General features: G+C 45.8%; 1 protein-coding gene across 1 annotated transcript in view; it reads right to left on the bottom strand.

Annotated features, from left to right (window-relative positions):
* The window catches only part of Fam129a (family with sequence similarity 129 member A), a 152,563-nt gene that overhangs the window by 10,930 nt on the left and 125,886 nt on the right, over positions 1 to 15,747 (bottom strand). The window contains exons 9-12 of the mRNA XM_028775757.1: positions 11,620 to 11,807; positions 7,762 to 7,923; positions 5,486 to 5,596; positions 2,025 to 2,132 (exon numbers count right to left, since the gene is read on the bottom strand). Coding sequence (XP_028631590.1) covers positions 2,025 to 2,132; positions 5,486 to 5,596; positions 7,762 to 7,923; positions 11,620 to 11,807 — 569 coding nt within the window. The remainder of the gene's footprint in view (positions 1 to 2,024; positions 2,133 to 5,485; positions 5,597 to 7,761; positions 7,924 to 11,619; positions 11,808 to 15,747) is intronic.

The following is a 15,747-nucleotide window of genomic DNA, read 5'->3' as shown; positions in this document are numbered from 1 at the left end:
GTCAAGAGCCATGGCTGGGCCCAGTGGCATCCTCATAACGTGGGCGGGTTGGGGGTAGGACGATTAGACATCTGGAAACCCAGTGCTTAGGAAGCAGAGACAGGATCCCTAAGCCAAGTTGTCTAGATGGACTAGCTGATTGGCAGGCTCCATGTTCCATAAGATGGAGAAAGACACTGTGTCAACCTCTGGCTTCCACACACAAAGACAGACATACATGAAAACACACATTCCTGCACATGCAACACATGTTGCGTACATGTTGCACACATACATGCCAAAACAAAACACCTGCAAAGAGCCGTATAGCCTGGGCGCAATTCACTCCATTGATGTTAGGAACAGAGGGCACAGGAATAAGGGGAGCCAGAGCCCTCCTTCCTTTCCTCACACAGAGAAGGGAGCACTGAGGCCTCCATACTTCCCCTGGGAGGGAAACACAGACGCCTTCTGAGGTGGATCAGTAATGCCCAGGTTTCCAAATCATCCTTCATATGTGGCCAAGAGACACACATACAGACCAGTCCCTTTCTCCTTTGGTTTTTGTCAGAACCTTTCCACCAAAGAAGTATTCCAGGAATAAATGCAAGACTGGACATGCCAATGACTATCTGAAGAAAAACAGCATTTATAGAATATGAAAACAACCAGAGAAAATTCCACAATATAATAACCCACACAAAGGATTTTAATGTTCAGTGCTTGGAGAGTCTCCAAACTGTCAAAAAGCCATTTAAAAATTCTATGATGCTCTTTCTTATTGACTCCAAGGGGGAACAGGCCTTGCAAATGGCCAAGTTCCTACGTCATTTTTCGGAATGCAGGAACAGCAAGGGTAATAGTTGTAGGCGTTGCCATTTGCTGAGTGCCAGCTGTGTCATAGGTAAATACAAACTGGATTCAGCTGGTGGTAACTGGCCCTGTGATGTTGGGCCTGCTACCCATCAACCGCTTATGGCCCTTAGTAGCACCTTGAGGATGTAAACAGTCTCTCTCCTCCTCCTAGGGCCGCTGTGAAACTTGTTTTGATGATGGATAAGAACTGTTTAATGCTATGCTTGGTGTATGATAGGCACTTAATCAGATGGCAAATGGCTCATTCTAGTGTTTCATTCTTGAGACAGATAATGCAAACCTGTGTGGAGGTGAGGTTTTAGCAGGCCAGCTGGATCAAAAGTTCAATACCCAACCTGGGCTACACAGCAAGATACTGTCAAAAGTGTAGGAGGTTGGGGGGGAGTGGCACAGGGAAGAGGCTTGTGGATAACAGAAAAATTAAAAGTAAGATACACACATTAATAGATGAATTTTATAAATGATGAAAGTTGATCAAAACAAGAACACAGCAGCATGCTTGCCCAAGGGCCCAGAGCAGAGACGGGGAGCCAGGACTTAAACAGAAAGCTTGAAGCAGCCTGCAGATGCTTCCTTGACTGTTGCTCTACTCACGCCATAACCATGGCTGTCCTGCAACCCCTTGCTCACACCAGCTTATGTCAGAGGTTTCAGTAAACTGAAGTGACAGAACATGGGAGAACAAACAGCCCTCTGCCATCACACATTAGATCTTTTCTGGGTGTAGTGCCAACTTTCAGGGTACACGATGAATAAAGACTGGCAATAAAACAGGAGGACATCTCGTTTCCTTTGGCGGTCCATGACAGACAGTCCTTAGAACTTGGCTTGTGAGTCCTGGACTCACAAATACTGGGCTTCCTCTCTCTCTCTCTCTCTCTCTCTCTCTCTCTCTCTCTCTCTCTCTCTCTCTCTCTCTCTCTCTGTTGTTTACTGACATACAGACTTGGATTATATATTTATGCATCATCTGTGGCTGCTATTGTACACAGCAGCATTGAGTGGTTGTAACAGAAACAGGCCCATAAAGCCTAAAACATCTACTACCAGACCACTTACAAAGGATTCCCCAGCCCTTGGGTGTGGCTAGTATAGGTCAGTGCAGAAGTGCAAAGTAAAACATTTGATCTCAAGAGTCAACAAGAGCAGGTTCGTGGGAGTCGCCTTACTGGTTTGCATGTGGATGCCAGTGCCTTCTGCACAGTAGGCAGTGTGATTTGAATCAATGCCTCCTGGAAGATCTTCTTCCGAATGGTGCTGCTGTCGTAATCGTATTGCTGTGGACACAGAGACACGTGCTAAGGAACAACATTTCAATATGTGATCTTAATCAACAAAACAATACAGCCAACTATGTCACCTCTCTCCTCAGCCCCTGATAATTTCTAAGGACGCTCAGGTCTCAGATCTATTTCTGGAACTTCTACACAAACTGGGTATAGACTGAAGTCATCACCCATTTCACGCACCCCTTTTACAAACATGGAAACTGAGGCAAGATCAAGACAAAAAAGTGATATCTTTTTGTTTGTTTGGTTGGTTTGGTTTGGTTTGGTTTGGTTTGGTTTGGTTTGGTTTTTCGAGACAGGGTTTTTCTGTATAGTCCTGGCTGTCCTGGAACTCACTCTGTAGACCAGGCTGGCCTCGAACTCAGAAATCCACTTGCCTCTGCCTCCCAAGTGCTGGGATTAAAGGCGTGCGCCACCACCACCCGGCCAAAAAAGTGATATCTTGTTTAAAAAGATGGGCATCAGGGGGCTGGAGAGATGGCTCAGCAGTTAAGAGCACTGACTTTTCTTCCAGAGGTCCTGAGTTCAATTCCCAGCAAACACATGCTGGCGCACAACCATCTTGTAAAGTAATCAGATGCCCTCTTCTGGTGTGTCTGAAGACAGCTACAATGTACTCATATACATAAAATAAATATTTCTTTTTAAAAAAAGATGGGCATCTAACTAGAGAGTGAGTTTGTGCTTCATTATTCCTGGCTGGGTAGACAAAGGGGAGCCACAAATATCAATTGTCACTGTCAGAGTGGGTAACAGTTAACCAAAGAAGTTTACAGTCTCGCAGAGAGGGTTTCTCTGTTCCACCCTGGACATCCCAAACTGGCGGTACATAGTAGCCGCACTGCACGGTTGCAATGGAAAACGAAGACTAAAGTATCTACCCCCGACACTTTGAAGAGAGTTCATCCAGCCCTCTCTGCTTCCATGTGGTATTCTCCAGGACAGGCACACAGAGAACAATCTTGAACTTAAGAGTCAGTAAGAGCAGGCTCTCGGGAGCGACCATTTCCTTACTGGTTTGCACATGGTTTGCCAGTGCCTTCTGCACAGGCGCAGTGGAGAACTGCTGTGGGCGTGTAAACACAATGGGTCAAGCCAGAAGAGGAAAGGAGAGAAAGAAGAGCACTCATACGGGAGATCATGAATGGGAGCAAAAGGACATCTCTACTCAAACTGCCAAAGGCAACCAGGTGGGGAAGGCCACGAGGGAAGGCGGGGGAGTAGAACTACCAATTCTAAGAGCCTGACTCTAACATCAGAAGCCGTGGGCTTGCACACAGATTTGTGAAAAGTCCCACTGGCTGTCTTGGGAGGTGGAATTTGTTGTGATTTTGGAGGTGTCTGAGTACTTAAGGCATCACCATACTTTTTATTTTGTCTGTCTGTCTGTCCATCTGTCTGTCCCATATGTCTATTATTTATTTATTTATTGGAGTAGCAAATAATTTAACTGCAGTAATAATTTCATTTGAATAGGAGACAATAATAAGGACAAAAAATAAATAAATAAATGCTTGCTGATCATCAGAAAATCTATGGCAGTGTGGGCAGTCACATAGAAGCCCAAAACCACTGAGAAGCTAAGTCTGAAAGAAGATCTCTCCTCTTATTAGTCCATATGATGTAGGTCCGTGGTGTGTGGTACCTGTAGATTTCTGTAAGTTATCACCTTCTATCCAATCGTGTAACTACGGCTTTTAAAGATACCCAGTAGACTAATGGTCAGGATTTTTGTCTCCCTCCAAACGAATTGCTCTTTTACAAATATTTGACCTGGACTTTTTTGCAATTACAATGTCACCTCTCTAAATAAAAGGGGGGCTAAAGTGGACATGGTCAAATATAGCCAATAGTCTCAGGATGTTTGAGTTCAGGAACGTGAAACCCTCAATGGCTAGACTCCCGTCACACAGGTCTGTTCTACAGATCACTCAGCATTGAAGGATGGTTGCAGGGGTTCCAGGAAAACCCAAATCTAAAGCAAGTCTCCAAGTGGATGTGAGGCACCCAAGGGTGCGTATTCTTGCAGCCCCAAATGACACTCAGGTTGGCTCTGTTCACCGAGCAGGAACGTTTTTAATGCAGTCTATAAAGTTGATCTTGGGGTATTCTAAGATCCTTTGAACCCCAAACCAAAGATTGGTACACCTTTCCACTCCCTTCCTCTCCTGTCTGCTCAAGCGATGACTGAGGTCTGACCTTTCCCCTCATGTCAGTTGTGAGAGTGTTACTACTTGTGTTGCTATGGTCGACACTGCTTCTCATCTGGACAGTTTGGTTGCCAGAGTTTTCTCCTGCCCTGTGGCATCAAGATGAATGTCTAAAACTCCAGGATATCCCTCAAACCCAATGGGACCTAAACTTTCTGTTCTAAAGCATTGTTCAGGGGGAGCAGGAGGTGGTAGAAATTATTGGGCCAGGTACAAATATAGTTTCAGCTCCAAGCTCACGTTTCTCTGGCCTGCTGAGCTTGAGTTAGGGAGTCCTGCTTTCAGAAGTTTGGCTTCCATCTGCTGTGGGGTGGAGTCTAATCATCGTCTAAGCTCAGTGAAAGTCAAAGGGGATGGTAGTTCTGGGGTCTTGTCCTTAAATGACTTTAAATAGGCCTGGGGAGATGGCTCTGAGAAGAAGATTCTTTCAGAGGACCTGAATTCCGTTTGCTCCATTCCCACTGGATGACTCACAACTGCCTGTACCTCTGGCTCCAAAGGACCTGACATCCTCTTCTGGTTTCCATGGGAAGCCACCCACAGGTGGCATACAGTTGCACAGACACACACTAACGCATATAAATACTAGAAACTAAACTAAACCCTTGGAGTGAAAACTTAGGAACAACAAATCAGGCGTTAAGTAAGTACCAAATACATGCAAGTTCCTGTTATTGCAGCAGCTTTTATCAAGCACTTATACATAGAGCTCATTAAAAACTATCCCATGCCTTTTTCTTGGGATAGTTCCTTTAGCTCTAAGCTTTGGTTTTTATTTGAAATGTTGGGTAACTTAGTGAATTTTATTGTACTTGTAGAGTTCAGATGCAACTGGCTTATTGTTATACACTATGTAATACCAGTCACAGTGTTTGAAGTAGTCAGCCAGTACACAAGGGTCACTTCTAACTGGGGTTTCTGTGGCGAGGCCATGTAGTTACAGGAGAAGCCACTAGATGGCAGAAGAGGCATGAGAGTCATGCTGGGCAAACCGCTGGGAACAATGGTTATCTGCTTGGAGAAAGGGGTCTGATGGGACAGGAGGGAGGTCAGGGTATTTCCCACTGAGTAAAGGAACAGGGGTCACAATCTTGTCAGATGCTCCCCCACAAATGAAGGCCAGACTCTTACCTTTAAGACACGGAGCTTAACCTTATCGATGGCCACAGCTGTTCTGGAAGCCTCTCCTTGGAGATATGGGGAAAGCAACTGTTCAAACGTGAACACAGCATTCTCCATGAGCTGTCCATCAAGACAGAAAAAGACACAGTCAGAGGCTGGGAACACAGGGCCCCGCCTGCCTGCCTGGGCTCTGAAAGGAGGAGATGGACAGAGTTCCTCCAGGAACAACTGTGGACTGACACAGGGCTCCCTCACTCCCTGGAGTGTAAAACAAGAAACCCAGTGGCCACTGTGAAATAGGAAGAGGGTGGGAAACATCTCTCTCTCTCTCTCTCTCTCTCTCTCTCTCTCTCTCTCTCTCCCTATATATATATATATGTCTGTCTGTCTGTCTGTCTGTCTGCATAATGGTATCCTTTCGCCCCCTTTTCTACCCACTGTTTTTAATGGGAAAGAAACCCTAGTACAGAGGGCCTCAGAGCTATGGTCTCCTGTAGGCATCCTCCTCCATTCCCTGGCCATGCAGACACAGATCACATGACAAGGTAGGGGAAGGCTGCCACTCCACACCTTCCTCCATTTTCTATCCTACCATCTCTTGGCCCCTCCTTCCTCTGCCAGGCTCGTGTTCCAGTTTGAATGGAACTGTAGGCTTCTTAGTGGTTTTGAACACTTGGACTTTGGCAGGCTGCACTGTTCTGGGAGGTTGTTGACCTTAGGGAATATAGCTAGCTTCATCCTACGTCTAGCTTGAGCCCTCTCTGCTTCCGGACACCAGCATTTGGAGCAGCCCAGCCACATGTTCCTCTATGACCTCCACTATGACCTTGATGGGCTGATCCCTCTCCATCCATAAGCCACAAGGAAACCTTTCTCCCTTAAGTGGTTCCTGTCCAGTATTCTGTCACAGCAGTGGGAAAGGACATTACTATAGCTGGAGAAGAGACACAGGGTCGGGACTCCATGGCAGTAGTGGCTGTCATACTGTGGACAGGAATTCATTGCACAGGAAACGGATGCAGCTCAGATGTTTTAGTCTGTAGTCCTGCCTGTGTCTGTCTCTCCAGGATCCAGAATTATCCAAGGCACTCTTGTTATATTGTTGCCTACCTATATTCTGCCATTTATCCTTTATATTTTTTAGAGATGGTTTCAATCAGCCTAGGATGGCCTTGAACTTATGACGGAGACAAAGACCTTAAACTCCTGATCCAATCCTCCTGCCTCTTCCTCCCCGATCCTGGAATTACAGGTGGTACCACCACATCCAGCAACTCTAATCATCATTAACTGCCCATAACTTGGAGGTTAGATAATAACACAAAATTAATCCTGCCTGCAATTTTTAGGTAAAATATTTTAACTTTCGACACCACTACATTTACCTAAGATTTGGTCTTACTTAGGATTCATCATAACTCTGGATCCCTGAAGTGGAGCCCATGTAGTGTTAGCTGCAGCAAGCAAAACTGTGGAACAGAGTCAGAGTTTTCTTTCGTTTAGGGAATGCTATAATATGAAAGAGCCTATAGTACTTACTCATTTTTGTTTCTGGAGGAGGAGGACCTCCTCATTGAGGGGGCAGGGATCTATAGGGTAGACTCGAGAAATTCGAATATCAGAGCTAGAGACCTGGTTCAGCAGTTAACACTCACTGCTCTTCCAGAAGACCCCAGTACTTCCCAGAACCCACAGGGAAGCTCACAACCATCAATAACTCCAGCCATAGGTATCTGATACCCTTTTCTGGCCTCCTCAGGAACCTGCATGCACATGGTACATACACAGACAAGCAGGTGTGCACAAGCATACACGTAATAGAATAAATTTAAGACTCTTATAGTGAGGTGGAGAATTCAGCCATTGTTTCTCATTTCTTGCATATTGGAAACACTGGGACGGGGTAGAGGATGCTCTCTAACAATTTCAAATATATTATAACACACACGCACACATTTGAAATCACTAGGGCTGGGGTAGCACATTAGTAGTTTTTAAAATTTTCCCACGTGTTTCTCATCTGCAGAAAGTTTGAAGCCCTGACTCAACCATCAAATAATTACTGGCTAAGGCTACTTTATTTCCCAGATTCTTATTTCCTGAGGCGAGATGAAGCCAGCTAGAAGTACAGCCTGTGTCCTCAGTCGACCCGACTCGGGCCTCACTTCTCTGAGCTGAAGAGCGCCCTGGTCACACCCACCAGCATGCATTCATCCTCCTCTCCCTCTCTCTTCCCTTCTTTCTTGCCTCATCCTCAACCTCCCTGGACTCCCCTCTGCCCCCACCTCTTGCATGTAGTTCTGAGTCCTCTGGACCACCAGATCAACGTGCGGGAATCTGAAGCGGCTCTGGAGGTCCAGCAGGCGCTCTGGAAGCAGGGTGACTTTAGTATAGCAAGGCTCCATCTTCACAGACTCCAGAGGAAGCTTCATTAGCTGGTCTAGGCGCTGCATTTTAGTAAAGAAGAAAAGCAAACTCCCTTAGATTTCGGAATCTTTCCTCCATATTATGTAATCTAGTATTATGAAACAATCAAGTGTATGCTATGAGTATTAATTACTGCTTGGACCATTTTATCTGGAGCATCTTCAGTTGTTTTCTTTCTTTCTGACGTTCTCTGGGGCAGCTCTACTGCTAGGAAAGAAACACAGTAGAACCAACCAGATATAAGGAAGACTCGGACGCATACTCAAGCAGGGGCTCCCAGCTCCTTCCGTCCTCAGTAGCCTACAAGTCCCAGCTTCCTGAAGTCAAGAACCAGCTAGGCAGGCTGTGGGAGCTGCTGCTGAGCCCCTGAGCCTGCAAAAGGTTCCCTAAGCAGTGTGAACTTGTTTCCTAGTCTAAGCTTAGCCGAAAATGGTTTCGAACACTGTAAGCTTAGACAGGAGAATGGGGAGAGACAGAAAAAAAAAAATTGCTGATAATGAAAGCTCTCAAGAAAAGCTGTGCAAAAGGCAAGCAAGTGTGACGACACAGGAGACCATATCTGACGTGAATTTTCCCAAGGCCCATCCCATTGTGCTTTAAAGGGGGGAAAGTATTCACTTTAAGAAGTAAACAATGGCCTGGCAGTGGTGGCAAAAGCCTTTAATCCCAGTACTTGGGAGGCAGAGGCAGGCGGATTTCTGAGTTCGAGGCCAGCCTGGTCTACAGAGTGAGTTCCAGGACAGCCAGAACTACACAGAAAAACCCTGTCTCGAAAAACCCAAAAAAAAAAAAAAAAAAAAAAGAAGAAGTAAACAATGGAGAGATCTACTGAAGTGGAACTAAAGACTAAAAGGTGGGGAGAAGATACATTGTTACATTTGTCCTACAATTATAAATATATCACTTCCTTTTTCAAAGGTTTATTTTTAACAGCAAATATCTGTGTGTGTTAAGAGTATGGGCATCTGGATGTAGTACAGATGAAGGCCAGAAGAGGGCGTCAGATCCCCCGGGGCTGGAATTACAGTCGGTTGTGAGGCCCCTGACATGGAACTGGGAATTAAATTTGTGTCCTCTGAAAAAGCAGCAAGTAGACTTAACTGCTGAGCCAGGAATGTATTACTTAAAAATAATTAATTGAATATGCAAGAGGAAAAATGGGGGCTTGCTTCACTACTATCAGATTGTTGAGAGTTTAAATAAGTGATAGCATCCTCACAGAGGGCAACAGGGAGAAGGCTCCCTGCCACAAACAAATCAGGGCAAAATTTAAAATTCCTTTAAATTTTAAAGGAAACATCTGTTAACATAAAACTATATCTTTAACCTAGGAGTCTATCCCACTGAAATAAAAAGCACCAAGATGTAAGGACTGTATGTGTATACACATGTACATGTATCTATAATACGATAGGATATAGGTACAAGGTTATTTATTATGGCTTTGCTCATGGTGTCAGCAACAATAGGGTGGCTGAATAAATCATGGCATTTCTAAACATGAAATATTATGCTGTCATTACACAAAGTGATTTAGAACTAGAACAGTTACCTTGGAAACAGTTTCATGAAGTCATTGTGAAGAAGAAACCTGATAAGCAGCATGGTATATAAAATAACTATATTTTTCTAAAAGCAAGCAATGGAAGGCAACAGCTGTGAAATGTGTATGTTTTATATATCTTCTAAGAGAGGGAAAGCACAGCATAGCACAAGCCAAATTGGTGATAATAGTTATTTGCAGAGAAGAGATTGTTGCCAGAAAACAAAGAGGAAGAAAGGCAAGGTAACACACACATGTGTATACACACATACTTACGTATATACACACACATACACAAATACCTGCATATACATACACACACACACACATGTCCCAACCCCCCCACATACATACACACACACATACACACATACATACACAATACACACACACATACCCCACAGGTACCCAATGTACACATAGCCACAGATGCACACATAAACACATGCACATGTGCACACACACATGAACACATGGCTGTAATAAGAAGCATCAAGGCATTTATTAAATGATCTTGGTCTTGTACAATCATACATGTGAATACGCATGTAAAGAAATGAGAGCCCAGCACGGGAGGGAAACTATGGTTGAACGCAATCTATCATGTGTTTTACAATGAGACCGAAGAACTCATAACACCCAGAAATGAAAAATGTTTGAGGGAATAGAAGCGGTAATTCCTGATGCGATCATTCTGAACCATCTGCATGTATAACTGCTGAAACAGGCTTGCAGAAGCTGCTTTTGCTGAAAAGGCATCAGCCCCTCAGGTGGGTCCATAGGTACCCATGGGTAATGTAGGATGAAGGCTGGCATCTCTGCCTTCCTTTAGTATCTGTCTGTCTCCTTTACTGTGGCTGAAGGCATAGAGGCAAGTCATTGACCTAAACCTGCAGTCACTCTGGGTCCTAGGAGGGATAGAACATTCCAAGATGTATCCACATATAGAGGGGCAGTCACCATTGCAGGCCAGGCTACACCTGGGGCAGAAGAGATCATTCCGTAGGAACCAGATGGGTCTCCTCGGGGTTAATGATCTTAAGGACTACCTGGAAACTGAAGCACTAGAGCTGGGACAGTGGTCAAGGGGGGAGGAGAGCTGATGGGGGGACCCCAATTCTCCTTCTATTCAAACCTAAAGCTCAGCCCAGCACTTCAAAGACAGACTTGAGTCTCTGGACTCTGTTCCTCTTCCTGAGGTGGGCACATTAAATAGACCTCTTTCCTCTGCTGGTCACCGCCACTCAGCTCTTTATTGGCATGTTGTGACAGGTGGCTGAGCATAGCTTATTGTGGCCATGGAGTCAGGCTTCTGCCCTCCAAGCTCTGGGTAACATTGTCACACTGTAGCCCATAAATGTATACAATTACAGTGTGCGAATTATAAAGGCAAATGCTTTTAACTGGTTATCAGGAAGGGAGGAAAAGAAAGAGTCACCCTAACAAGTCCTGTCCTTAATGGCATGTTAAGTGTAAGGCAAGCCACCAGTGTGTGTGTCAGCAAATCTCAAACATTAGGGTGCATCAACTCCTCTGGTATCCATAGTAGAGCAGATTACACCCCCTCCCCCACTTTCTGATTGAATACACTGAGGTGCCACTGCTGCTTGACAAGCGTGGGTTTGTATTAGGCGCCTATAGCTGTGGAAACAAAGCAGCAAGCATTATTTAAAATAAGAGATATGCTGATATACAAAACAATAAAGTATGCAGGTAAACACACTCCAGACTATTTATATCAGCCCATCCAAGGGCTTGTGTATGAAGCCGGGGGACGAGGAGCAGCTGGTATCAATGCTGGTTACTAAGTTTCCCTCTTTATGGACATAGAATTATATATTTGAGTTGGTTGCTTCACTTGTACAAGCATATTTGCTACTTGCAAACCATTAATAAGGAAAATTAGGTGGATTTAGTTATGGATGGATGGATCAATGAGGTAGTTGGATATGATGGCAGAAATACCAGATAAATGGATGGATGGAAGGGAAAGGGGAAAAGAAAAAGGAGGAGAGGCTAGAGGGGACTGAAAGAGAGGAGGGAACAGGAAGGGGAGGGAGAGGGGGAAAGGGGGGAAAGAGGGGAGGCTGGGAAGGGTCAAGGGGAAACAGGAGAGCAAGAAAGGCAGCCCAGCAGCCCCGGGGTCCCTGCCCCTCAGAGTGCCCACTCCTACCTCCTTCAGCAGGGCACTGTCCTGGGTGGCATGGAAGCTCTGGCTGAGTTCATCTACTTCTTTTTCGAAAAGTGCACGGACTTCACTGAAACCCGAGCTCACCGGCCCCATTAGCTCCTCCAGAATGGATGCCAGGAAGGGTTGCACACTCTCCCCACAGCTCTTCTCGGCTGGCTGAGCCACCATTGCTAAGGAAGGAAACAGACAAAGAGAGCATGGGCATTATAGAGCATTAGGGCAAATTTGGATTCAGAGGCCACATCACAGCTAAATGGCCCCATGGGCAAGTTCCTACGGGCAGAGTAGACTTTCATAATAAATCCTTTGCAAGCATTCACCGGGCTGGAAACCCGTTGGATGCTTTGAGACCTAAACATCTCCAGAAGTTCCCCTCCCCAAGCCTCATCCTGCCCTGGGAAGAATGCAGTTCTCCGTATGATCTCCACGAATGTGCAAGGGCCAGACAAACTGTGTCTCCACCGCCATCATCACAGATGCACACTTTGTAATTCTAAAGCAGATGTATCTGTTTTAATTCATCTCTCTAAGCACTAAGTCGGTGTAACTCCACCCACTTTCTACCGCCAGAGACCCTTTAAAAACTCAAATACAGATTCGGGCAAATGGCCGAGTTTCACTCAGCTTGCTGCTCACTTTCAGTCTAGCTGTGATACGGCGGCAGAGCTGAGCATACTGCACGGAGCGGGAAGACCCATTTGCTGAAGCTCTGTGTGTCACACTGCTCTGCCCCATTATCACAGACGGCCCCAGATGTTCAACTCTTCCACGTTACATACGGAAAAAGAGAAACTGGTCGCATCAGACAACTGTCCCAAAGTCAAGGCTAATGTCAAGGCACGATTGTGGTCCAGAACTGTGCTTAAGTTACTCTGGACACGGCGTGGCATCCATGAACCCACGGTGCTATGGTTACTGGCTCAAGATCCGTACAGAGGCCAGCAAGATAGTTCAGTGAGTGAAGGCATTTCCTGCCAAGCCAAGAGGATGATCTGAGTTTGATCCCTAGCACTCACATGGCAGAAGGAGTGAGCTGACTCCTAAAAGATGCTCTTTGACCTCCACACATGTGAAGTGTGTACACTCGTGTGCAAACACACACACATGCACACACATACACACACGAACACACTCACAAATAAATGGTGGGTTTTTTTTTTTTTAAGAAGACCCACATAAAGATCACTCAACATTCTAGCAGGTAGCACTAATTAGACCCAGTGGTTTACTCAGAAGGAGGGAGATGAAGGAGGGGGGGTAATGAAGATGAAGGTAGAGGGAGGGGGATGATATGGGTGAGTGAAAGGGGGGAGTTGAGAATGGATATAATCAAGATATATTGTGTTCGTATATGAAAATAGTCAAAGAATAAATAAAAGACCCCTTTGATGACAGACTCAAAAAGGAAACATTTTGAGTTTTGTAAAAATTTTAAAAAGAGGATTTGTCTGAAACCAAACTGCAAAAGTGCTTGCCAAGAAAATGAGCTGTCAGTTAATTAACTTTGTGAGAGGAACTGTTTGAAAAGCATCTAATTGGAGTTTCAGAATGATTCCGAGCACTGGTAACGCACGCCAACGATCTGGCAGTGCTTGGCATGCTGTTTGCAAGCCGGGCAGACGGGCCCATGCTCCTCCCCTCGGCTTTCCCTACCTGCTATTGATGGCAGAGGGCTCCGTGCCCCACCCCCACCCCAGTCAACCCAGTCATCCAGTGTCCTTTCACCTGGGCCTGCCTCCCTCCACTTCTGCTTGCAAACATCCTTTTCATTGTGCCTTCAGGATCCAGTTCCATTGTCACATACTTGGGACAGCCTAATGAGCCCCACCACTAGACTTCCTGAACTGCAGGTGTTTCCTTCCTGAGTAAGATTGGCACCCCACATACACGCACTGTGCCCTCTTTCAAATACACAGAATACACAGGGATGGGGCCATGATGACTATGGAGGCTGGGACACTAACTAAAGAGCCTCGCTGACAGGTGGCAGCTTTTGAGAAGCCTAGAAGGCTGAGGCTGACGCAGCTGGGTCAGAGCCTCCTGCTCGCTAGCCTCCGGGTGTCAGGATGCCCCTTAACCATGGCCTCGGTTTTGTTGTCTCTAAAATGGAGATCAGAGAAGTAATTATTTCGGGGGTTACTGTGAGGAGGAAACAAGTTCGACATTTTCCGGGTGCTTAGGATGGCTGTGTCACACAAGAAGCACAGGACTGCAGGCTTTCTGGCACTTTCTAATCACCTAATCTAACTACCCTCCTTAAGAGGCCCCGTAGTTTTCTGAACTTGTCCTCTTTGTTCTGGTTTCTCTGAGAGCATTCATCATATTTTCCTTCTGTCTTGGTATCTACAAACTGCTTCATGTCTTCTGTGTGTAAAAGCGTGTGGACCTGAAGCCTTTCGGTCCTTTCACTGAGCATGCGCAGAGTAAGTTCTTACTTAACAGAGAATTGTAGAACAGAACTGATGTGTAATGGCCTCACTCCCAAGTGCCAATGGGTAGGAGAGCTGAGGACTGTGATGGTTTAGATAAGAACGGCCTCCAGAGGCTCATGTATTTTAATGCTTAGTCATCAGGGAGTAGCACTACTTGAGAAGGACTAGGAGGTGTGGCCTTGTTGGGGTAGGTGTGGCCTTGCTGGAGGAGGTGCATCATGGGAGTGGCTTTGAAGTTTCAAAAGCTCCAGCCGGGCCTAGTGTCACTCTCTCCCTGTCACCTGCAGATCTGGATGTAGACCTTTCAGCTACTTCTCCAGCACCATGTGTGCCACCATGCTCCGTGATGGTAATGGACAAAACCTCTGAAACTGTAAGCAAGTCCCCCAATTTCTTTTATAAGGGTAATCATGCCATGATCATGGTGTCTCTTCTCAGCAATAGAACCTGACTACAACAACTAATTAATGCTCCCCAAATCTGACACCCTTTATCAATGTAGCTGGCTTTCTTCTTTGTTTTAAAGATGGAGAACCAGAGGCCCAGTCAAAATGTGTCTATGTTTCCTTCCTCTCTGCCTTTCTTCCATCTTCCCTCCCTTCTCTTCCTCTCTTTTTCTTTCTAATGTCATATTATTTTTCCAGCCCACGCTAGCCTGGAACCAACTATCCTGACCATGGCCTCCCGAGTGCTAAAGATAACCAGTGAGTTCACTGTACCTGCCTGATTCTTCGCTTTTAAGAAGATTTGCCCATTACTTCCTTGCAAGATCTCCTTTATGGAACACCTACTAGTCTAGGAGCCACAGGGCAGTAGGTAAAAGAGACCGGTCTGCTTTCAGCCTGGGTAGTTAGGCCCACGTGGGTCTGAGAGAGCAGAATGTTGGCAGTTTTAGGTAAACACAGAATTATGACACTCACCCTAGAGGGGTTATGAAGCTAGACCATATCAAACAGAAATCACACTGATGTTGATCTGTGTCTGGCTTTGGAGGCATCGCAGAAACAGGCAGGCCCACAGACACCACACATGTGCATGTCTCTTAGCACACATGTGCATAGCCATGCCTCTCCTGACCTCTCAGTGAGACCCATCCTAAGAGCTCCAAAGCATATTGGGCTGTAGTACGAAGAAAGTGTGAATTGCAGAAGATAATCTGCCAGGCAGACAACCCCCAGTAGACAGGCAGCCTCAGGAACTCAGGAGCCCAGGCTCCACCACTAGCCCAGAAGGCACACGCTTAGCAAATGTCCAGTGTTTGAGTATTCACCTGAGCTATCCAGAAATAATTCTGAGAAATAATCACTGAGGAGCCTACATGCCCTTCTTCTATGAGGAACAGTAGGAGTCATCCATGCACTGGGTACAGGACTTAGAACAGGGAGCCACAGAAAATATCCAAAAGACCCCTCCAGGCCACCTAAGGCTGCTGTGTAGGGATGGGCCACCCATTTTCTGTCAAGAGCCAGAGAGTAAATATCTGTGGCTCTGTAGTCCTTAAGGTTCCAATACCTCAGTTCTGATGTGGGAGCACAAAGCTTAGACTGTGAACCCATGAGTAAGCATGGCTGTGTTCGAAACAACATCAACTACAAAATCTACCAGGGCCACATCTAGCTTGAGGACCACAGTTTGCCAACCACACTCTTGTCAGCCCTTCCAACTTCAGATTAGGAGA

Source organism: Grammomys surdaster, unplaced genomic scaffold, assembly GCF_004785775.1.
Source record: "Grammomys surdaster isolate TR1022 unplaced genomic scaffold, NIH_TR_1.0 259, whole genome shotgun sequence".
NCBI lineage: Eukaryota > Metazoa > Chordata > Mammalia > Rodentia > Muridae > Grammomys > Grammomys surdaster.
This window is presented reverse-complemented; position numbering and strand designations above follow the sequence as displayed.